Source organism: Tinamus guttatus, unplaced genomic scaffold, assembly GCF_059628265.1.
Source record: "Tinamus guttatus ecotype Peru unplaced genomic scaffold, ASM5962826v1 Tinamus_guttatus_pri_ptg000058l, whole genome shotgun sequence".
Classification (NCBI taxonomy): domain Eukaryota; kingdom Metazoa; phylum Chordata; class Aves; order Tinamiformes; family Tinamidae; genus Tinamus; species Tinamus guttatus.
In genome coordinates this window covers 4401639-4425875 of record NW_028288592.1, presented here as the reverse complement: position 1 = coordinate 4425875, position 24237 = coordinate 4401639, and the positions used below count along the sequence as shown (strand labels likewise).

General features: G+C 38.9%; 2 protein-coding genes across 2 annotated transcripts; one reads left to right on the top strand and one right to left on the bottom strand.

Moving 5' to 3' along the window:
• Nucleotides 1-342: 342 nt before the first annotated feature.
• Nucleotides 343-4750, bottom strand: MZT1 (mitotic spindle organizing protein 1). The gene is made up of 3 exons (XM_010219832.2): nt 4638-4750; nt 1826-1971; nt 343-908 (listed from the first exon to the last, which is right to left on the bottom strand). The coding sequence occupies exons 1-3, from the start codon at nt 4684-4686 to the stop codon at nt 885-887; spliced, it is 219 nt and encodes a 72-aa protein (XP_010218134.1). The 5' UTR covers nt 4687-4750; the 3' UTR covers nt 343-884.
• A 797-nt stretch (nt 4751-5547) lies between these two features.
• BORA (BORA aurora kinase A activator) lies at nt 5548-21561 on the top strand. Its single transcript, XM_088540304.1, has 12 exons — nt 5548-5716; nt 6522-6628; nt 8770-8815; nt 10349-10430; nt 11183-11248; nt 11972-12028; nt 15334-15551; nt 16657-16810; nt 17623-18200; nt 18563-18694; nt 19865-20042; nt 21192-21561. Exons 1-12 carry the CDS (start codon nt 5561-5563, stop codon nt 21275-21277), a joined length of 1860 nt encoding a protein of 619 aa, XP_088396430.1. The 5' UTR covers nt 5548-5560; the 3' UTR covers nt 21278-21561.
• The last annotated feature ends 2676 nt before the right edge of the window (nt 21562-24237 follow it).

Below are 24237 nucleotides of genomic sequence, written 5' to 3'. Positions count from 1 at the left end.
CACTTACTATCAGCAACGATTCTTACTGCTGAATGAGTGCGTCTTCCTATATCATATGACTGAGATCTCGTCAACCAGATGTGACTGCTCTCATGTGTGCTCTGACTTAATACAGCCTTAATATTTTAGGCTATATTTCAGTATTTTTAGTATGCAGAACACAAGTATAAACCAAGTAGTTTTAAAAATACTGTGTACTCTAGAACCCACATTTACGACACATCTCAGCTTGTACTGAGTCTTCTTTCCGATCCAAGTTAAAAGTACTTTTCTCAACAGTGTAAATTTAAAGGAGAATTCATTATCTTCATTATCAAAAGTGCTTTATTTCTTGTTTTCAAATGGAGACTTAAGTCACTGCATTATTTCTCACACTCTAATTAAAATCAAGCAAGGAGGGTCTTCATTTGTATCTTGTCCATAAAGAAAAGCTAAAGCTGTATATGTAGTTTCACATCAATGCAAAAGATAAAACTGGGATATATTAGCACTTCTAAAGGATGCATTAACAAGCGCTACTCATTATAACTATGTCTGTGGCTATACACTAGTAAGCTCAGTGAGCATGCAGTATTTTACATAGTTTAAAAATACTGGATGTGGAAGAAAAACATTAGCACTATATTTACACATGGTTCACAGAAACACCAAGTAATAAAGTGTAATGAGATTACTGGCAGGTTTATCTTATTAAAATTTTACAATAAAATTATTCTGTACATCATCCTTTTCAAGAAGATTACAGAAACATTCTGAAACCTTCACACATACAACTTCATTTTGTATTTCTGAATAGAAAATCTTCCAACTCTTCTTGAATATCATCTTCAAATCCTCTGTTAATTCTACAGTTTAACATTCATCTCAAGAAGAAATCTCTCTTGTCAGCTTGTCATATTTTCAGCAGCCTAGAAACAGAAACACTATTTATTGCAAACAAGCCATAAAAAGTAGACACCATGTAGATAAAATAGCACACAGAGTCTTTCCTTACAGCTATTTGACCTAGAGTACTTAAAGTCTAATACCTATTTATAATTTTGTAAGATGTGCTCTATTGTTTCGCAATGAATATTTCTGTATGTTTTAAATATACAGTTGCTAACTCCCATTAGCCTTTACTAACACACACATTACCTGTTTTGCCCGTGTTAAATTTTGTGTATATCGTATCTGAATATCCTGCATCTTGGATGTTTTGCTCTAATGCATTCGAAAAGTACTCAAAAAGTACTTTATTCTCTTCGGAGTTTAATTCTTCATGCAATCAATAACAAACAGTACTCCCATTCACAGATAAATTTACACCATTTTTTTAGAAAAGAATGACATTAACCACACTGCATAACTGCCATTTACTCCCTCACAGTTGGCAGTCAGTATTTCTGTAATGGTGTTACTCTAAACCCCCAACCAGGTACATTAACAATGTTGTAGACAGACAAATGTAAATTTTTAGCCAATTATGAGACAAACAGGCAATGGAGAGCAATGCGAGTGAGAAACTAGGAAAGAGGAAGAAACAAAATAGCTCTCACATTTACTTACGTTCACAGAGTTAAACGGGCATATGGACACCTTTAAGCATGTACATTAACATAAAATACGTATAAACAAGAGCTTAGATTTATTTTTAAAAAGTATACTTTTCTTACATCATGTTATGTTCAATCATATTAATTGCCCTTAAGGATAACAGTTCATTTTGTTGTTTTAAAAAGAAATCTTAGATCCTACATGTCGAAGTGTAGCAAATTGAACACAGATCTGACTTTTTTTTTTGAAAGCAAGTTTTATGCAGAAGACTGTTAAACAACAGAATTACCTTTAGAGCTTCTGTAGCCTTACGCAGTTCTTTAATAACAGATGATAATGCTTCTGGATTTATCCCCTGTTCACAAAGCCGTACACAAATGGACAAGGTCTCCATATCCAAGCCAGTGTTTAACAATCTTGAAATCTCAAACAGAACTGTGACACAAAAAGCAGAAACACAGTTTAATCCCTACAGACCTTAAAGCTTAAATGCTCAAAAGTCCTATTCACCAACATCTAACTTCTAGAGTGGAATCTGATTAAGGCAATTAGCAGAAAGCCTTTGCAGTTTAACTCCCAAGAAGAAACATTTACGAGCAGCTTCACAGTGTAAGCTGGACACCACAGCTTCTGAAGTAAATATCACAGTTGTGTGGTTCAGAGCTTAATCCTTGATTTTTTCTTTTAAGTCTCTCTCTCAAAAAAAGTGAAAAATTCAACAAAGGGCTTGACAACAATGCTTTACAGTCTACCTTCTATGTAGTATGTGCTTTTGAACTCTGGATACTCGCTCAGAGTACTACGTAACTGGACTGAACGACCATTCTTAAACCTAAAAGAACATCAGGAACTTTCTTGCTCTTCTCCTTCAATACGTGCTTTACCTCTAACACTAACAATGAGCAAAAGTAAACTATAATATCATAGCAAGTGCTATGGAAAAAGCCTCTGACTTCCACTAAATAAGTATGATAATGCCCCCCAGAAGTAGTTTGGATTAAGAAACACGCGCATTTAAGACATGAAAGCCATTTGTCAAACCAAACACAGTAAGGGACATTACACAAAGCTTCTTTCTCCCCAGGATGGCTTGAAACACACTGGCTTGAAACCTTCTCCCCAGGATGGCTTGAAACCCTACCTTTACAAATATTACACATGCACCTGTCCGCATCATACTGTCCTAAGCAAGAATCTATTGAATTTGTAATAAAATAACACTGAACATTAAGTGCTAAAGAACAGACAAAGTTTTATTACAAAATTTACTAGGAATATACTGCGTAAACATTAGCTTCCAATAGGAAATATCTTTAGATGTTGAAGCAGCACCTTTGGCAGCATATCAGTTTCCTTGAGGAAAAAATCTGAGCTTTTGACAACCTGCAGATAACAGCTAGATATTTATATCTAACATTCCAGATGATTAAGCATTTTACATATTTAACTGCTTACATTATAAAAGAACTTTTCTTTTTTAATACACTTGCTTCCACTGTATGCTCTTTCTTATATACTTTTCTTATAGACTTTTGAGCAGCATAAAGATCCTCAAGATAATTTAAGGGTTGATTTTCCAATTGAGTGCAGTAGGAGTTCAACCATGGTTATTTTTGAAACTCCCTTAAAGTACATATTTAAATATCAGATATAACCTATGCTTAAAGAAACTGAAAATAATTTTCCTCCTGAAACACTTGACCTCAGAAGGAGATTAAGTTGGGAATGTCCACCCTAAATAAAGTGTACATGCTACACAGGAAGCCTGGGCTCCCAGATCTAAAGGCCAGTAACCTTGCACATCTTATTTTGTCTCCAGTTCTGCACGCTGTCACTATCACCTAAAATATCCCCGCAGAAGCAGAGAAAGGGCAGGTACAAAGCACAGGCAGGAAACTTCACTAACATCATCCTTCACAAATAAACCTCTTCAGTGTCACTGAACAGTCTCATCTTCCTGAACATCAGTAAAGCAGCTAGTCCTTCCTTGGCTCCAGTAGCAGGAACATGAGCTGGTAGCTCAGAAGCTGAGCTGTGTTTTCACACCAGTACACAACTCAGAGGTCTTTGCTGAGAAATCTTTATGGAACAGTAGTCATAACTGGATAACAAGAGATTTTTTAAATGATACCTCCCTCGAACACCTTCCCTAAACATTCATGCTCTCCTGAAAGCATTTCTAGAGTCTTTGTAACAACTCTCAGAGGATTTCTTGCTCATAAACTTTCTGCCCAACCTAAAGCACATGTAATTTTTCAGCATCTGTTCCAAAGAATTCCAGTTTTATGATTCATTAAGAAGCGCAACCTGCACATGCCACCTCCCGGCTTTCATACCCCACAGTAGGGCTGGAAGAGACACTAACAACTGATTATCAGCTGAATCTTACAGATCTCTGCATAATCCCTCACTGTTCCAAGGACCATTTTGCTCTTCACCCAGGAGAGTCAACCTCTTTGCTTCAGAAGCTACTCCACAACCCTGCCTGCCCTCAAAACCTTTCACAGCAAAGCTTTAAGCGCTGCATATTGATCTCACTGCTTAATACAAGGGCATAAAGACACTCTCCCTTTAGACCTGTGTGATTTTCCCCCCACTGCATATAATTTGCATTTCTGAGGGAAAACAAACAAACAAACAAACAAAAATCAGTTAGCCATCATGTCTCACAGAAACACAACATTAGGGTTAAGATCAGGTCAGAGGCTGCCACACACAACCCATAAGGGGAGGTTTTTCTGTTCCCTTCCCCACAATCTCCTCCCCTCAATTCAAAAAGATGCACAGAGACAGATACTATAGCTCTTACTAATTATACCATGGGACAAGCAGAGAAATAGAGAATATATTTTCTAAGAAAAAAAAATGTGCCTGATAAAACGCCTAGCAGGTAAAAACACCCTCGCGAGGTCCCAGAACGCTACGATGGTGCTTAATGCGTTTCACGAAGTGAAAGGAGAAGCACCGTTTGCATGCCCTAAACCTCCTCACGGAGGAGGCAGCCGCTTCCGTTAACGGGCAGATAACGGCCCCACGGCCCCTCCCAGGGGCGGTGCAGGCGGCAGCGCCGCAGCCGCGCGGGGGCCGCCCCAGGCACGCACCGTCCATGGTCTCCCGCACGGCGTTGAGGCTGGCGGCGTTGCTCGCCATGGCACCGCATCCCCGCCGGAAGCGGAAAATGACGCCCCCTCTCCCAAAATGCTCTAACGGCCCCTTCGCCGCTTCCGGTCCAGGCCCCGCCCCCTCCGCGCCGCACGTGACCCTTCCAACCGCCCTCGTCGCCGCCGCGGCCGGACGGGCCGGGGGAGGGGGCGGGGCGCTCGTTCGAATTCGCCGAGCGGATCCCCCGCGTTGATTGGTTGGTTCGAGAGCCGGGCGGAGCGCTGCCATTGGCCTGGCGGGCGCGGCCGCGCGCCGCCATTGGGCGGCGGGGCCGAAGGGGCGGGGGTAGTTAAAGGGCCTCCCGCGAGGGGCGGCCGCGCGCAGCTTCGATGTGAGGAGAGCGCGAGCGGCGGCAATAGCGGCAGCGGCACCGGGTACCGAGCGCCGGGCACCGGGCACCGCGACCTCGCCTCCCTCCGCCTCACCCGCACCGGGGTTGGGCGGCGGCGAGACGCCCCCTTCCCGTTTCATCTTTCCTTTTTCCAGCCGCAGGTCCCGTGGCCGTGGCCGTTGCGGGCAGGTGGCGGCGCCCGCCGCCTTGTGCCGGGCTCCGAGGCGCTCTGAGCTCCCTCCCCCGCGGTTTCGGGACCTCCCGCTCCCCTCCGCGATCCGGGGTGGAAGCGGGGAAGGGGTTCCTCTGTATGGCTTTTAAAATTACATTGTTTCTATATTTATATATTTTTTTCCGTTTTAGCCTCGCTTGTCAGCTTCTCACAGTTCAGTAGCAATCAACTAAAACTGATTTCGGTTTTATTACTGGTCATTTTTTTCTCTTCCCCTACCCCTCCCCCCCTCAGTTTTCTTGCTCTGAAGTCAGATTTGTAACTGCTTCTTTTCTCCCTTCCAGGAGCAGCTCTGTGTTATGGGGGACATGAAAGAAACAAAAATGCAGATAACGCCGGAAACCCCGGGACGAGTCACCATCCTCAACCCCTTTGAGAGCCCAAGCGATTATTACACCCTCCAGGAACAGATCGTCTCCAGCCCTTCAGTCTTTAAGTCAACAAAATCCTCATCAGTAAGAGCTAGTCTTCAGCTCTGTGACTGTACACATACCATGCTAATAACTTGAAATGCATTGAAAAGCTATGTTTGTTCATTTTTTTTTTTTTCACAGACTTCCACCAAAAAGTTTTGGTGGCATTAAAAAAAAAAGCCACGGCACTAGTATGATTGCAATAGTATGTTTCTTTTAATACTAGAGGTTTTTTTTTTTTTTTTAACATTAAGGCTATCATTCAGTCTTCTAACTTACTGATAATGCTGTTTTTTTTTTTTTTCTTTATCTGTTCTTTAGTCTTCATTTTTACTATTTGATAAGCAGGAAAGGCAATGCTGTGTAAAATAGGCTAAGGACATGTTTGGAAGATAAAATACTGTTTTTCAAAGTTATGTATGACCAGTATTTTCTAGGTTTTGATATTAAGCAAAGAGGTGAAGCAACTTTATTTCCAAGTCTGAATTGACTTTTGTTCCGAGTTAGGCATTTTGCATTGCCCCAAAGTGGATATGCCTATGCCTGCAACAAATTGAGGAAAAAAAAAAAAAAGTGCACCTCAGTTTGTAAATATCAGCTCTAGTCCTCCATCTTATAATCTTGTAAATCATTTTAATACTCCTACCCTGAACAGGAGGCCTAATTGAATAGCTCATTTTTATTTTATTAAGTAGGTCATTTCAACAGATTGAGATTTGTATGATTATCTTTGGAAAAAAATATGGAAGCTATGGTTGCATTATTCCAAAGAGATTTGTGCCATGTGGTTTTATTTTTTTTATCTTTTTGGACAGGAAAGCGTTAAGATATCCATTTCTTTTTTTAGACACCAGGAAAATTTAGGTGGTCCATTGATCAGCTAGCTCTAATAAATCCTGTGGAGATTGATTCGGAAGATGTTCGACGCCAAGCAATGTATTTGAGTCACACTAGGTAACTACCACCTGTCTTTATGCAGTTAGCAAACTTGAGTGCTGTAGTACTAGTCTTTTGTTTTATTGACGTTTCATACAACATGAAAGACCTCTTATTGACTTGTTTCTTTTTTTGATTTTTTTTTTTAATGTTTAGGTGAGGCTGCCTCTGTTTTAGTCTCTTTTTTTTTTTTTTTCTGATGTTAAATCCTCAGATCCCCTTTGAAGTTTGAAAATAGGCTGGGTATAGAAGTTGGTGGAAGCAAGAAAAATGCCTTGTCAATACCTATTACCTCTCCTGCTGCCTCTCCTGCTTCTTGTCTTCTCAGAATATCTTCCTGTATTGAGAGCTGTGAAAAGCAGTTCCGTGGTCTCTGGGACTCCTGCAGAAGGGTAGTGTTTCTGGGAATGTCCTTCTAAGAATATAACTTCTGTAGGGAAAGTAACTGAGTGATTAAAACAGGCCAGGCATATTGAGCTTGTGTCTCAGGATAGTGGTACATGACAACATTGCAGAATGGTGTGGGAGTGAGGGTAGAGGAAGGCAACTATTCCCATACATCTCTTTGTGCAAGTCCATATCTGAGAATTACATACCATGGAATGGAGAACCACAGTAACAGAATTATAAAACACTCCTTTATCCAATATGTGCCTACACTTTCAGTTCTGTATGTGAAGAAGAATCTGCTGAATATGCTTATTTTAATAACCATTTGTTTGAGTCATTGTCTCTTCTTTTGAACGTAAAGATGTATAAGAGGAGATAAGAATTTCTTGCTAGAGTGGAGGTATGAGAAGAATGTAAGTGTCCTCAGTCGTATCTGTGGATCACCATATTTTAATGTCATAATATTTTTTGTAATGTTTGTGTGGATTACCTGGCTGTCCTCTAGCAGTTAGTTGGTTTGTGATGCTAAAGCTTCTTATAGGTTACAAAGCTTTGTATGTTTAGGCAGTTGCACTGATGAACTCATACAAGCAAATTTAGATTTCTTACCTAAGCCATTTGCATTAAATGGTGATCAGCAGCATGGCTAGTATATATGAACATTCATTGTGCTAGTGGGCCCTTTGTCTGCCCCATCATTTCATACTCACTGTGCTGCTTATGTGATATGAAAGAGGCTAATTTGTGTATGATTAGATTTGCTGTGGCTGTTTTTGCTTCTTTCAGTGTAGATATAGGCTAATGTGGTTTGATACTTAGTTATTTCTTAGTTACAGGTCATACACATTTAAGTGTATGTATATATATGTATAAAATTGCAAATTACATTATGCAAATTACATTTTTTCTCTCTTAAATACTACGGTTTTTGTGGAAATAAAAACATCACGAATACAGCCTATGGTGATCAAAGTTCCTGATAAAATAACTGACTTGCTGAAGCCTGTGCCTGCTGTTGTGCAAGCTATATAGTGTATTTTGCTAATGCTTGGTAACATATTATTTTCCTTAAACATTTACAAGGAACCACTGTAAACAAAAGAAGACTATAAGTGTTTCAAGCTCTTAATTCTCTGTTAATTTAAAAAAGGAGAAAAAAAAAAAAAAGAAAAGGAAGAAAGGTTTGAGTGCAGTCCGATGTGAAAGGTCATGGGGTACCCATGCATAATCTTGAATGCCTCAAATGGAGACTGAGTTCTGGGCAGTACTAACATTTCCTTGAAATAGGCATCAGAGCAATGTGCAGTGTTTTTTACTATTTATAAATAATTAGGAAAACTTTCTGGCATGCTTTATTGCTGACAATGGAAATGAATTTTGCAAACATGTCAACCTCGTCCATAAACTTTCCTCATTTTATTTAGCTTATACTGGTAGAAATCAAGTGTAAAGCCGAATGTTATGCTTCTCTCTATCATTTTTTTTTTAAAGAATCTGCACTGTGGTTTGCTTACTTTGTGGCTTGATTCTTTTGGTACAACATCCGCATTTTTTTTTCCTGAATTCTACTTTAATTCTCTCAGTGCTTGTGTATTTGTCAATTTACAACAGTATTTTATATGTATAACTTTGTACTATAAGGCTTATTATAATTTAGTATATTTTCATATATTATATTTCAATTAATCTGTAGTAGATATGGATGTACTTTACTTTTTTTGTGTGTGTGATGGTTTAGATAACTCATTTTTTTCATTTGCTTTCCTTAGAATTGATAAGGAGATGGAAGACAGAAGACAAAAAGCCATTGAGGAGGTAATACTTTTTTATACAATCAAATGTTGACCTGCATTAGGCACTTACATTAAACATGGATTTTTTTTGTTGTTATTACAGAATTTCAAAATTCAGGACTATTTTTAGTGGTATTGTATTTTACTGGCAAGCAAAAAAAGAATTTGACATCCTCATCCATTGCAGTTATAGTTGGGATCCATGCTCTCCCTTGCTCTCTATGTCTTTTCATATGCCTCTTGGTGTTATGTGGTTTACATTCTCTTTTTTGTCACACCCTTGAAAATAAATCAATCTTTCTGATTTTTGTTTGTTTGTTCCAACATCTGTTTAGATGCAGACAAGAATTTTGTCATGGAGGATACCACCTCACATTCTTGTTAATTTTAACTTTTATCTATTACCAACCACTTGTTTAGGAGAGACTGAAAAGCATTTGAAGATAGAGGCATTTGATGGTTTCAAATATTCACTCTAGAAATCCTTCATATTACTTCAATTTCAACTTAAACAATAGGGCTTTGAAAAGCAAGTTTTCCTCAGTGTTTTATTAACCAGTTCATATTATAACATGCTGGTATATGTTTTTGTGCATATAAACAAAGTTTTTATATTTATATAAAGATGTTGTGTAGATGGCTTGCAGCTAAGATATTTTGTTGTTTTAAAGCTGCTTTTAAAAATGGTATTTCTTTATGAAGCATAAATTAATAAAATTTGTAGCTGAACATCCTGAAACCGCGTCTCTGATGGATAAGTTATGCCTTTATTAGCTGGATATTTTAAGCTTTTAGTGCGAAAACAGGATTTGCCATGAGTTTTTTAAAGCTGGGTAATAATGTTCATCTCCTTAACTTCTGGTTGCTGCTTCCGGATGTGTTAGCTGAAGTGGTTTTGATTCCAAAAAAAAAAAAAAGGAAAAAAATCGAGTGTAGGTGCCAGGACTCATAACTATTTCACTGCTACACTGCTAAAAGCTCTAGCCAGATCTACCAATTATATCACCAAATATTGCCTTGGTAGTCCATGTTTTTTTGTTGCTGCAGTGACTCTCTTAACACTTCTTCAAAACAGCTCAATTGTCAAACACAACAATTTGGCAAACTGAAGGTTTGAAAAGAATTATGCTAAATTAGTGTGCAATAATTATATCGACAGAACTTTAAGGACAAAGTTCAATTTTATGGTCAAGTAATTATGGACAAGCTAATTGAAACTGCTCTATAACTCTCACTCTGCAAGCTTTTAAGTTCTTAGGTGTGGTATATGACCCACCACATGGAGATACTTTGCAAAGCAAGTTATTCCTCCTTAATAACTTGAAATACTTAAGTGTGTTTTTGGTGCAAGTGATAGCTTTCTTTTTTATACACACACACACACGTGTGTGTGTATATATGTATATTTGAGATAGAAGAGTTCTTAAATCTCTAAATAACAAAAGGTATGACTGAAGTTTGTCTTGTTTAGGATAACAATCTAAATTTGAGTCCCTTTTTTCTTTTTGCTTAATTTTATTTAATGCTAATACAGATTCTTTCTATTCTACTCCAGTTTTTTACTAAAAGACTCATAGTTCCTTCTCCTTGGACTGAACATGAAGGGAAACAAGTTTCTCAGTTTAATTCAACTAAATGTAAGTGGTTTTTTTTTAACCTTGAATTCTCTAGTGTTTTAAAAATAATGAAGCAGAATTTTTCAATCTCAATCTAAATTTTGAGAAGAGTGATAAAAGATGACACAGCTGATGGGTTTCTAGCTATTCTCTAAGTGCTTGTTTGATAGAAAATTCTTAAATAAGTACTCAGATTTCTGGAGTACTGGAAAGAGACTTAAAACTTAACACTTTGTATCAACAGGATAAAATTTGTGGATAAATCAAAGATAAGTTTCAATGTGAATGATCATATAAAGTAATTAGAAAACTTTTTGACAGCGTTTCGTTTAAAATTTTGCTTTTCTAAATGTTCAAATTTAATAAGTTCTTCTAAAGGAAAAAAAAACAGAACACGATGCTAGAGCTGGATTTTTTTTTTGTAGCCCTGTACTAAAATGGGCTAGTTCTTTAACTGTATAAAAAGGAGATGGAGTGGTAGTTTCTTCATCTTGTCTTTAAGTCAAGACTGCATGATTTTCTGGAAATGCATTTTAGCTAGAGACAAACTGGGTGCATTTTAGATCTCTTTTTATAGAGAGGTCAAAGCAGACCGTGTAGAATTGGGAAGAACCGGTGCTACTTCACTAAACCTTTTTCAATAAAAAGATGCTGCAACTCTTAATCACCTATAACTGTAACCTTTCTGTATTACTTTATTCTGATTTACCACTGTTACATTTCAAAACTCTATATGCAGTGCATGCTTCAATTCAAGTTTATCTGTTTTACAGGCATAGATCTAAATAACATTTCTCCAATTGGAAGGCAGCTACCTTTGCAACCTGGAAAAAGCAATGGTTGGTTAAAAGCAATCTCTGAAACTTGAGGTTTTCTTTGAAGGCAAATATCTCTGTGTGCTTTGTGGTATTTTGTTCCAAGAAGATATTTAATTTTCTGTAGAAATGTTTTCTCCTAGTATTCCTTGTGGTAATATTAGTCTACTATTTTTCCCATCTTCTTTAGAAGTAAAGAGCAAAGGTCTCTGTAGACAGCAGACTGCTTCCCCCCACTTCCAACTCAACATATGCATTTTTCAGAAATGAAAAATAATGAATATGAGCATTATTTAGGTTTATGGGCAAATTACCATTTAGAGAAGGAGGAGAAAAAAAAAAACCCAAACAAACAAAACCTGTTTAGAGAATCTTTTTCTCCCCCAAATAAATAGCTGAAATCTTAAGACTTCATGCTTGTTTTACTTAAATATATTTTTTTCCTCTAAGATATTCTGATCTTTCTCCCAGTTCGTTTTGAAACACTTGTATCCTCAGAAGCCTCACTCTTCAGTTAAGAATCTCTCTCTAGGGGATGGTCTGTTGCAACCCTTTTTATCTGTAAAACTGAGCAGCTTGCATCAAGTGTTGCCAGATCAGAATCCCAACCCTAATTTAATCTGTTCTTTATTGCAACTGTAACTTTTAAGTAGCTCAATTGCAGTGCATTTTAAAAGTGAATTTTTGGTTCTGTGGCTTTACTAAAATGTCAATATAAGCTAATTGTGTTGCTTTTATTCTTTGCAGCTGCTTGTCAGACAGTATTGTCTTTGCCTGTGGATTTTAATCTAGAGAAAATACTAGGTATGTCTTATGCTGTCTAAATTTCATTATTATAAATAGAAAGATTGTTTTATTGTTGCCTTTTGTTAGAAGTGAAAGTTCTAGTAAAATATTGGAAACGTTATATGTGAATCATAGTTCGAGTGTGTGTGTGTGTTCTAAATGGAGAGTTACTGCTTTTGGCATTGCATAATTGGCTTAAAATTGATATCAATAAATTGAGACAACATAAAGGCAAAAAAATGTGGAGTGCAAGAGAAATTAAGTACTACGAATGCAAAAAAAAGTTAATAAGCAAAAGGGGAGTTTTTTTTTTTTTTTTCTTAATAAATTAACTGCTAACTTAGAGCTGTTGTGCTTGCAGATTGTTGCTGGCGGAGTTCATAGCTTAGCCTTACCTTGAGCAAAGCTGTCCTTTATTTCCATGCCTTTAAGTTAAGCTTTGGTGGTTGCTGTAGGCTGGGTGGTGGTGGTTGCAGGGGGGAAAGGCCCTGGCAGAGTGGGGGAAGGAATGGGGAAAGGCAAATTCCAAAATTAACTGTCTGATTGCAACTGCTACATGCAGGAATTGCTATCACCTTCTCAGACAAGAGCCCTGGAAAAACCTCATATGGTCCAAATATGTGAATAATATCATGGGCAGCTGAAGAATTTTCTGATTGCTGGCTTCTATTTCAGGGTTTAAATTTTCAACCCTGACAGTGCTGGTTAAACTGGGAGCTTGGGCTTGACTCAGTGAACCAAATTAAAACAAACAGGAAACTGGAACCATGTTTACTGATTTGATTTTTGGCCTAAATGAATGTTGTCATCAATGAGTAGTTTATAAATTCATGGATTAATAACTTTGTTCATGTAGTAGAAATCTATTAGAATAGAGAAAATAATTTGTCACCTTAACCACAAAGTATGTGGAAGACCTGAAAGAGTCTTGTCTTGCTTAATAACATAAATCCTTTTTAACACTCAAAGTAAGGATACAATTTTGGAAAAATGCTAGTAAGTATGTACTAATCAATATGAAATTCTCAAAGAAAGCAATGAACTTCAATATTAGAGCATGACAGGCAGAAGTAGGACCTTGTTGGATTTAGGATAGAAGTAATATATGAAGTGGGTGCCTAGCTTAGAGTTGCTTGTTGCATTTTGTAAATTGGATAAAATATTTTCACTTATTTGTGAGTGCCTGCTTAGTGAAAGGTTCATTGTTTTCTATTATTCTGAATTCCCATCTATAAATTTCACCCAGTGTCTTTTATCCACTGATCCATGGATACAGTGTTGACTTAGAACTGTTGTAAATAATTCTAATAATTTCAGATATACAGGAATCAAAACTTCTGACCCCATTTCAGAGCCTTTATAATGAAGAGAAAGGAAAGAGTGAATATATTGAGTATAATGACCTTGAAGCTAAGAAGAGATTGATTATATGTCCCTGGAAAGCGATAACTAGACCTTGCAAAGAGATCACTTGTGCTTTTAAAATAACCATTTTAAATATCGTTTTCTAGGGAGACTGTCTCTGTTTACCCAAAACCTTTCTGAAGCAATTTTATTATATTCCATTTACAAACAACAGAGAAATACATCTCACTGCAGATGGGGAGTCTAGGAACTTTTTCAGATGTTCACAGCTATTCTATAGATTTTCAAAGGTGCCAGAAGTGTTCCCATTCCAGAAATAACAGTGGCAACACACACCCAGCAATGGAAAAGACATCTGTGTTCTCTGTAAACAGGGTAGCCAAGGAGAATTCATAGGGTAACTTAAATTAAAGGGACCTCTTGTCCAGCCCCTGGCTCAAAGCACATCCTGCTTTGAAGTTTCATTTGGTAATAAATATTTTCAGCAGGTTTAGTTGGGATTAATGCTGACCCTGGAGCAGTGCTTCTAGTGAAAAGCAGACTTCTCAGCCAGGGATGTACATAGAGCTATGTGTACTAATGGTTTCCGTAAGCAGACACAACATATTATTCGGGTCAGGTCTGTAGCTGGAAAATTAATGCCAGAAGTCTGTTTAGTTTCTACATTGACATTGTCATGTTTTTTTTATTATTATTATAATTTTTATTTATGTTATTTGGGGAAGGGATGAGGGATGATGGGCACTGCACAGCTGGATATGTGGTTTCCTCAAGTACATATGAGGGGAGAGTCATTGTCTATGTACGTAGGCTGAGCTATCTAAAATAGACCTTTTGCAAGAAGATCAAAATGTGCTGTAAAATGGCACTAGGAAAGCAGTAACTCATACACTATCTGGAAGGTAGAATTCATTACAATTTTATCTTCTGTTTGCTCTATGAATGATACAACTATAGAGGCAGCCATTGGCCAAAGGTGCTTTGTAGCACAAAATGTCTCAGCTTTATAAAGCAGGATAGTTGCTTTATAAATAGCAGTTTTTAACATAATCCATGTCAAAGTGACAACCTGTCTTTCTAGGAAATACTTCCAAACAAGAAAAGTATTTATTTTTTAAGTAGTAACATGTGAAATATTTCTTTCAGCTTGGCTAGTGGTGCTAGTAAGCTACACTGTAGCTGAATAACAGGAATATGTTAAAAGGGCATCAAAAAAAGTTGCTTGTTCTTACTGAAATTTTCATTTGGTTTATTTTTGTTTGCAAAATTACACTGTTCAGGGAGGATTTTCCCTTTCTACCCTCTTTAGAGAGGAAAAAACTGCTACTCTGTAGCTACTCTTTAGCTATTCTTTATTGCTAATTTAAATCAGGAATGCTTAAATTTTGATTACAGGTCAGCATCACATAATAAAAGTGATGTTAGATTTTTTTACCATCCCTATTTATCTGGTATCTTTTTGCCAATGTCATTTTTTGGGGGGAAAAAAAGGCTGTGTTAGATCATTCCTATTCAATCCATGTCAAAATGTAGTGAGGAATGGAGAGGATGTTGGCATGTACTCGGACCATAAAAATACTTTTCCACTTTCAGAACTGCAGTTTGACAGCAAACTACAAACTACTAGGAAGTTTGTTACAGCCCTGTTAAGTGCTGCCATACTTGAACTGCTTGATATTTGTTATAATGTCTGTGGTCAGGAGAAATGTTCAGATATTTTTTTTTCTGGGGAAATGTATTAGTTTTTTGTTTTATAATATTTTCTGTCCTTTCCAATATTGAATGTAGCAAAAGCTACTGTTTTTTTAATTTTAAATGGTTAACTGTATGCAAGAATTAGTTCTTCTTGACCCTTCCTTTGGCCTCAGATTCAGCACTCACTCACTGTAGAAGAGAGCAGGGCTCTCACTTTCTCATCTCACTTGGAAACAACCTTTTTCCTCTCCCAACACTTTTAGGTGAATATTTTAGAACTGACGAATTTGCAGATCAGTCTCAGGAAAATCTGAGCAGCTCTTCACTCAGAAGAAAGCTGTTTTTAGAGGAGAATGGAAATGTATCTGAGTGCTTGTCCCCTTCTCTGCAAAGCCCGTGCGGTATCCAGCCCCTTGGGGTGCTCTGTTCAATAGATATATCTCCAGTCCGGTGCAGAAGCCCTCTGGAAACGTCCGGTTCAGTAAGTAGCCTTTTTGGGGGATGGAGGGCAGGACAGGCTTGGTTGACTTAGCAGGCACAAGAGCAGCACTGATGTCAGGCTTGTTGAACCAATTCTGTGTTCCAGTAGGCCTCATGGAATGGCTTGCCATGGCCTTAGTAAGTTACAACTGCTTGATGTGAGAATAGGCAGTATATTCAAGTTTCCTCAAATTCCAATTTGAGAACAGTTATGCGAATGGAAAATGTCTTGAATGGAAAAAAGCACCGTACATGCATATGTCATTGGTTCTCTATTTGTCACACACCAGATTATTATGTTGTGCTGCTGCTACGTGTGCTGTGCTGAAAATGGGAAGTGATTCACAATGCATCTTAAATCATCTGGAATCCATTTTTTTTTACAATTTTCTATATACATTTAGAGTTGCTGAGAATGTGTAGAAGATTGTTTCTTCATAAAATGTGTATATCAAAACACCCATTTAAATCCATGAGTTACTATGTACAATAACAGCTGACAGGAAACAACCAATATAATTGTTTCCCCCTATAGTTTGTAGACTCTCTTGTGATGGAAGAAGTGGCTCTGGATAACAGAGCATGCCTCTCTGAAGGGCATGGAAATACAGGACAAGTATCTCCGTGTCTTTCTAGTCCTTATGTGGGAGTGCTGAACTCCGATGTTTTGTAGATGTGGAATTGCTGGCGATGGTTGGAATTCTTAGCACTTTGGGCGTTCACGCTTTAAGGATACCTGAGCTTGTCCCCTGCGGAGGGAAGGGGCAATATAAGTAGATAAAGTGCTGGATGCACTCTTTTCTTTCCACTGACCAGAGAATATGAATTAATTGATTACACTGCTCATAGGTTTTAAAAATACAGTAGAAAATATAGTTTTATTTGATATCATGTGACAGTTACATATGTGGATTGGTCTTTCCTATGCTGAGTTGTAAAGCGCAAGGAAAAATTGCAGCTGGAGTATTTAAACTAATGGTATTGTCCATGGCTAGCTATTCTTGGTATTGCCATATTAAGCATTTTAATCAAGAAAATGTTTATATGTTAATCTAAGATTATATGTTTATAGATTACAGCAGATTTTTTTATTTATTTTTATGAAGGGTCAGTTTTCCTCCAGCCCTATTCAAGGAGGAGCACGGGCTTACAGCCTGGGAAGCATAACCAGCCCCACATTTCCAGAGGGCTCCCCTGCACATAATGGTTCTCCTACCTTCTCGCCAATTGCTTTCCATATAAGAAAGACACCCATGTCAGGTATGGCTTAAATGTTTGTGCATTTTTCTTTCTAGATTAGTCTGTGCTGACTTTGATAAAGTGTGGTTTAACTCATCACTGGTACCCTTTTTTACACTGTTCAGAGGCAAGGTAGGGGCTCTGGCAAACCAGCAGGCTTGTTCTGTATGCTGCACTTACTGGTTAGCAGCAAAATCATACTTATTTGAAACAATTAAGTGTACAAGCTTTTTGAAAAGGAATTGAGATCTCGTAAGAATGAACAAAATAGAAATGATGAATCCTGGTCTGGAGAGTTTTAAAGCGAGATGTCAAATCCTCAGTGGGTCACACTTCTGGTGTAGTCCCATCTAAAGTAAAGTAAAGATTTTGTTCTGATGAACCCTGTGGTATTTCAATACAACTGCTCATAGAGACTGAGTAGGTGTTCTCCTATTTGCTCAGTTTTCTTGGAAACTTTATGGCTACTCAAAAATTAGTGAATATGTATGGCATATATATGCTCATGCTGAAAAGCACCACAGAACCAGCCTGCATCTGTTTGGTGGTTCTGCAAGAACAGAGGGATACTGCTATTTGAAAATGCCTTTGACACAGCAAATGAAGTCATAGGAAACAAATCTGGTAGCAAAAGTAAGATTAGAACTTGCCTTTGATAGGCTAAATGTGGTGTGTTTTTTAAGACATCTTTGGAGCTGGGAGGCAATGCAATACTGTGTACTGGCTTTGATTATTCTAAAGACCTGTAGCTGCTGGAGCACTTCAGAATTCTGAAAGCCCTATATCTAATATCTAATTGAATACATCTCTTTTTGTTTTTTTCCTATGAGCAGACCAAAGAAAATTTACGTTCTGTTCTCCAGACATTCCCTCTGCTTCAAAGAGAATGACACCCCCAAGTACCAGAAGTCCTTACATCGATGGCTGTTCTCCGATTAAGAATTGTTCTCCCATGAGGCTTGGAGCGTGCCGAGGACCTGGCCAGTATCAGGCCTCTCTCATCAGAATCCCGTTCGCCGTAGAAAGCCACGGCGAGGAGGAGGCCGACAAGGAAAACCTGTATCCAGGAGAATCCCGCTTCCCGGAAGCGGCTGACGGCACGAGCCTGCGCCGCCCCGACGGCGACGCCTTCGCTCGCGGAGCCCACGTGGTGGTTGCGACCGTGTCCATCGCGGCGGAGCGCCCGGACGCGCGCGAGCAGCGGCTGCCGGCGCTGCCGGGCGCGGGCGGCCCCGGGGACGTGGCCGAGGAGGCGGCGGGCGCGTGGGCCGAGGGGGCGGCCGGCGGCGGCGGCAGCGCGCCCGCGAGCGGCCTGGCGGCGGGCGGCGCCTTCAGCATGGACAGCTCCCGCATGTGCGTGTCGCCCCTCGCCGAGAGCAGCGCCCTGCCCGCCGACAGCAGCAGCCTCCAGGTAGGACCAGGACGGCCGCGCTGGCTCCTCGCCCGCCACGCTGGCGCGCTCAGCCCTCCCAGCCGTCGTTGCCCCGTCCCTCCTGCTCCGCGGGGCACGCTGGCTGCATGTTGGCGCTCTTGGCAGCCTTTCCTTGCCCCAGTGGGATTGGCATAGCAATCATAGTAAATGATTTCTGTGCTACTACATGCAGTGCTAGATTGGACTTAATCCGAACTACTTTTTGCTACCACCAGATACAACTAGTTGGTTTGCGTGGTTAAATTGTGTTAATGAAACGCATATCTTTTCACCTATGGAATTTGAAGACTTTATTAGCAATGAGTTCCTATGTGTTTTAAAGCTCTGATTCTTGCTTTTAGGTGGACAGTGGCTATAATACACAGACAGGTGGAAGCAGCATGATGGATATTGCTGGGGCTGAGAACAGTTGCAGAGAAAATGATGTGAATACACATGTGTTTCAGAATAAATCTCAGCTTCTCAGGATGAAGGTAGGAGTTGCACTATGAAACAAAAGTGGTACCTTTACCATCTACAGCTTCTGTGCCCTTATTTTCTTCCATTTGGAGAGGTTTGAGATAAACTATCAGGCCAAAGAAGAGCTGTACACACATTTATTCAGTTGCATTTCAGGCCTTATGCAGAAAACAAGGAATAAATGCAGGACAAATAGAAAATGGCCTACAAAGTAAATATGTTGTATGACAGTGACAAAGGCAGCTTCAGGGGTAACCGAGGAAAGCACATGAAGAGTAAGTTGTGAAGTTGCTTATGCCTTTTGATGCATGGTAGCTGCCCTTATTTTTGCTTCTGTTGTTTTTCTGTTGCCAGATTATAGAAAGATTGAGACAAGAACAACAAACCCCTTCAGTACTGATTTCATTTTTGTATCTTGGGATGTTAATAACCACTTCCCTCCTACCATCATCCTGTGCAAAGGTGCTTCATGGTAGAGAGTGGATTGAAGATGTCTCATAGATTGATAACATCAAAATTTGACTCTGCCTAGGAATTTGGTTAGGATAGTTCTGCCCTTACAGGAAGAATAGGTCCATACATTTTTTTAATAACTTCTGACTGAAAATACATAATGTCTCCTGAAACAGATATATGTGGTGTTGGACCTAGGGTCCATAGGTGAGTGCATCCATCAGAGTCCAACCCCTTGTACCAGACCTGCCCTAGAGGCTCCCCAATGCTATGCAACTTTCCACACTTCTGAATCTTTAGAATACAGTGTTGATGTGTCATCTTTGGCCTGTTCTCTTCAGCTGATGTTGGTCTTTCAATTGTTACATCCTGATTAAGATCAACTTTACAATATGGATGAGGTATTTAGTGCTTCTTGCAACTCTCACAACAGGAACTCGCAGTGAATACCAAGAAAAATCTGTATTTTGCTAGCCAGAAGTATCTACTTTGGCTCATTCAGAGCATACGTGTGCTAAAAATATTTGTGTGTTTAAAAAATTCAGGGAGAAAAAAAACGCCCTTCATTTCTTTTCTTATTTTGCAGTGGAGAGTGAGGCTTAGACTAACTGCGAATCAAAATTTGCAGATCTTAGGTTTGGCTCTTGTTCTATTGAGATCTATCTATCTTATCTCTATTTGAGATACTTCTATGAAAACAGTGTTAAACAAGCTTCTCCTTATCAACCTAGGAGTGTTCTGCTTTAAACCATAAGGACAATCAGTTGCTGAGAGCAAAATCTCCAGAGAAGCAATCCTGTTTCCATAATGCAAAAAAGCATAATATAGTGTTCGGTCAAAATGCAACTTGCAACATTTCTACCTGGCAACATAACAGTGAGAATCAAATACAGGGATTTCACAGAAATGGTACGTAGTTTTGTGACTGGGAACTTCAATTGTGTTGTGCTGTATAATAGTTGCATGTTGTATTTTATCTTGGTTACCTGGATTGCTCATGTTCTTTTCCTTTCTTAGTACAGGTATGATGAGTTGCCTGACACGTATTCGGGGAATTTATAACTCAGGGGTTTTTTTTTTTTTTTGGTTGCAGGTTGCATTAACCTTATTTATTGATATTTGTTAGTGATATCACTAAGTGATCCATTTTGAAAACAAAGTGGCTAGACTTGCTCAGCATAAAGAAATTGTATTTTTTTTCTCTCACCATTTCTTATGTGATTAGACAAATTCTTTGAGGAGACACCTCATTTTAAAATATATTGTTTTAAAAGTTTGGCTGTAACTTCAGCTTCAAGAGAAAAACACTGGATCTGGTCATTTGTAACTTGTCTAGGAGCTGATGTAACCATCTCTGAACACTTGTCACTGAATGGATGCTTTGGTTCACAAAAGCACAGCCAGAGACACAGTGCAGCATTAGGGAAAGTGTGTGGCCTTTCCTCTATTAAGTAAACAGTTACATATATATATTTTTTTATTTCACTCTAGCATCAAAGTCCTAATATTACTATTAATGCTTTTACAGAAATTGTTAGTGTTTCTAGCTAATCAATTACAAAAAAAGGTTTTCAATGCCAGTTAAATAGATAAAGAAGATACTGATAGCTTCAACAAAACTCTCAATGAGCAGAAGTCATGGAGTGAGGGGGTCTGGAAGCCCCAAACTCCTAATCAAATCAGGTTGGTTTAAAATATGGTTGTATCTGCTCAAAAGAACCTTTCAGATTTAGAGGGGAATGGGAAAACAATCACAGAATGGTTAAGGGACCTCTAGAGATGATTTGGTCCAACTCCTGCACCAGCTGGGACACCTACAGCACGTGGCACAGGGTCGCAGCCAGGTGGGTTTGGAAGATCTCCAGAGAAGGATCAAATGAAAAGCATTTGTTTTCTAGCCCCCCTAAGTCACAGTGGAAGGAAATAGAGAAGGAAAATATTAAAATTTCCCAATTACACATTTGCACGTCTCTGAAGTAAGCTTTGCTGGATTAATCAGTAAGAAAAGTCCATTCTGCTAATTGCTCTTGTTGAAATGGTCTTCCTCTTTTTTCACAGCAAGGATCTCCAATCCCAGGATACTGGATGGAAATTCTGTCTCCTATTCTATTCAACAGCCCACAGAAGTGCCAGGATCCAAGTGATTTGAGCAGGGCTGGCGAGCAGCTCTTGTGCATTAAGCCTGGAGCAGAATCAGTCACATCCACATTTGGAGGCAACTGACAGCATTTTATAGAAACTTCAAGAGAAGTGTGAAATATGAAAGTATGAACAGAATTTTGTGGCATTAAAAAGCAATATCAGAACAGAGACTTGTGTGCAAATATTGTATGAATAGAACAGTTCTTCAAAAATTTTCATCAATACCTCTCAGCAGTAATGGCTTTGGGAACAGGAAACCTCACTAACCTGGGAAACACCATCAATATAGTGTCTTTTAGTCTTAGTTCTAACATTGGAGAAAAAAATCATTTAATTTTAACCAACAAACCTGAGGGATTATATTACTTCCAAGCCATTTTAATCAATATTTCTGTAATATGTGTTTGAGTAATCCAGGGATTGATAATTAAACCTAATGTCCTCATGAATCATCTACATTTGATCTTGATACTGTGCCTACTAAAACCTGGAACTACACAGGTAAAGTTAGAGAATTAATGTTGCAAACCAGTTTGGGTAGAGAAGAAACTTATACTTCTGAAAGAATGAACGAGTTGGACAGGGCATCCAAAATACTCTTAGCTTTAGCTTATAAGGTTTGTGGTTCAAAGGCAAGACAATTTCTTGTCAGAGAGTTCAAGTTATTTGTCACCTTGTTCCTTTTGTTACCCGTGGTAATTTGCTTAAGACCTGATCAATATAATGATAAACTTCCCAAATGTGCAAAGGATTAATTTTTTGCCAGCAAGAATTTTGAATACTAATACCTGCAAGTGTAAAGGGGCAGATGTATCTGCAGGCTAGTCCCCATTATGACCCAACTCTGAGCTGCTCTGTGTCATATGAGTGCTGAAAATACAGTTTTATTTTTTAATTAAGCCTTCTGATTCTTTGTAGTGCTAAGTTGGATGATTGAAGGTTTTCCAGATGGTTTCAAATAAAGCAATCACTAAAACATTTATTTGCACCCTTCATGAGCCTCTGCTTAATGGCAAGGGAGGGTTACCTCACAAACGGGTGAGTGAGAAGCAAGACCCTTCTCCTCCCCCATAAACTCTGTCTCCACTTTTACAGTCTCCAGATAGATTGTAGAAAGTTGAAATTGGAATTATTTATTTTAGGAAGACTTGCATATTTTTATTAAGTTTATGTAATTGTCTACAGGAAATCTACTGTACAAATTATTGTGGAATCATTTGAGCTTGTTACTCTAGTTTTACTCAGTGTGTTGGCTCGCACGTATTGCACAAATGGTCATTGTTTACATTAACTTCAGTAGTTTAACAACTGTCTTATACTATGGATAATTGTAAATTGAGTGATGAAAGAATAAAAACCTGGTGCTCTTACATACCTAGGTTGTTTGTAATTGGTGTGGTGCTAATTTGCAGCAGCCTTAGTTTTTCTGTTGCTCTAGTGTGTGTGTGTGTGTGTGTGTGTGTGTGTGTGAGTGATGGGAACAAGGGGACAGCCCCTGGAACTGTAGGCAGAAGGAGCTCCAACATCAGGAGGCTTTTACTCCTGTATAAACTACTCAGTAGTGATTTGAAATTCTTGTCAAGACACACCCAAGATACTTTTTTTTTTTTTTCTAAAATTTTTAAATGTCAGAAAAACTTTGTGGGATTACTGTGCCAGGACTCAGATGTGTCAGTCAGAGGATATGTTTTTTCTATTGCAATCTGTTAAATGTGATAATTGTTTCTTTATGATACCTGTATAAATACCTGCTTTGGAGATCTGATAATCTTTGAGCTATTGATTAAAAATAAAAATTAAATCTCTGAGAAGGAGTGAGTTACTATTGCAGATGCTGCTGAGCTGTAGATTAAGATTTTGGGGATAATCTTGTCCATCTCTGGGATTGCTGTTTCTTGGTACTGGGAGCTAGGAGTTGGCACTAGCAGGTGCTGCTGAAGCTAGACCTGAAAGCTGCTGTACTGCTAAACACTGGGAGCAGAGGCAGCTGAAAGGAACTTTCACAACTCTGAAGAGCTGCTGCCTTGGAGAAACCTTGGGCAAAGTGACAGTGCTGGAAGCTGAGTGCTGAGTCTAGGAGCACTCTTGACTTCCTTTGGGCCTCACCTCACAGCAGGAAAATGTTTCAGTTGTGATTAATTAGTCCCCTGATACAGCCCCCTTACGCAGAGGAGAGCGTGTTAACGGTGTGAGAAACCCAGTGGCCTCCTCTGTGCCTGCTCAGGTACCTGTACTTACACTTCTTCATGGACTTGCTTTTGAAGAACATAACTGGGGTTGTTTCTTGCTGCTAAGCTTTATAGGCAACCTTTAAAGTTACCTTTAAAAATCTATCATTTTACAGTTAACTTTGACTAGCACTCTTTTTTTTTAATAGCTTTCTCTCCATCTTCTGTTTATACAGTTTTTTTTTTTTTCTGTGCTTGGTGACAGGAAGGCAAAGTTAGCTATTGCAAGATTATTTTTGTCAGCTATTGACCATAGGAGTATGTATGAAAGTGAATGCCTCATGAACATCTCCTAGAAGAAGAACACAAGAATATCCTTGCTAACTTTCAGGCAGCTTCCTCAATAAATTGGGACCAATGCAGTATAGCCAATGAGGGACCAAAAAGAAAGGGGGAAGGGGGTGAACAAGGGCTGGAGAAGCGAGAGACTGAACGTTCTGGGGACTGGAGGGACTGGTTTCTTTTCAAGAACTGGATCTTACCCTGCGAGGGTGCTGGCACAACATGAACAGCAAAGACTCGGGACCTGCAGCCTTCCTCTATGGGGAAGACTGTTGCTTTCAGCCTCTTTCTGGAAAGTCAAGTCTAGGTGTTGCTCCCACAAAGTAACACTGGCATCAGGAATAATTTTACAGCAAAATCATCCCACTGACAGCAGTAAACTGATTCTTGAAGGTTCTTTCACAAGTCATGGAAGCTTCTATGAAACTGATGTTGAGAAACAACAAATAAAG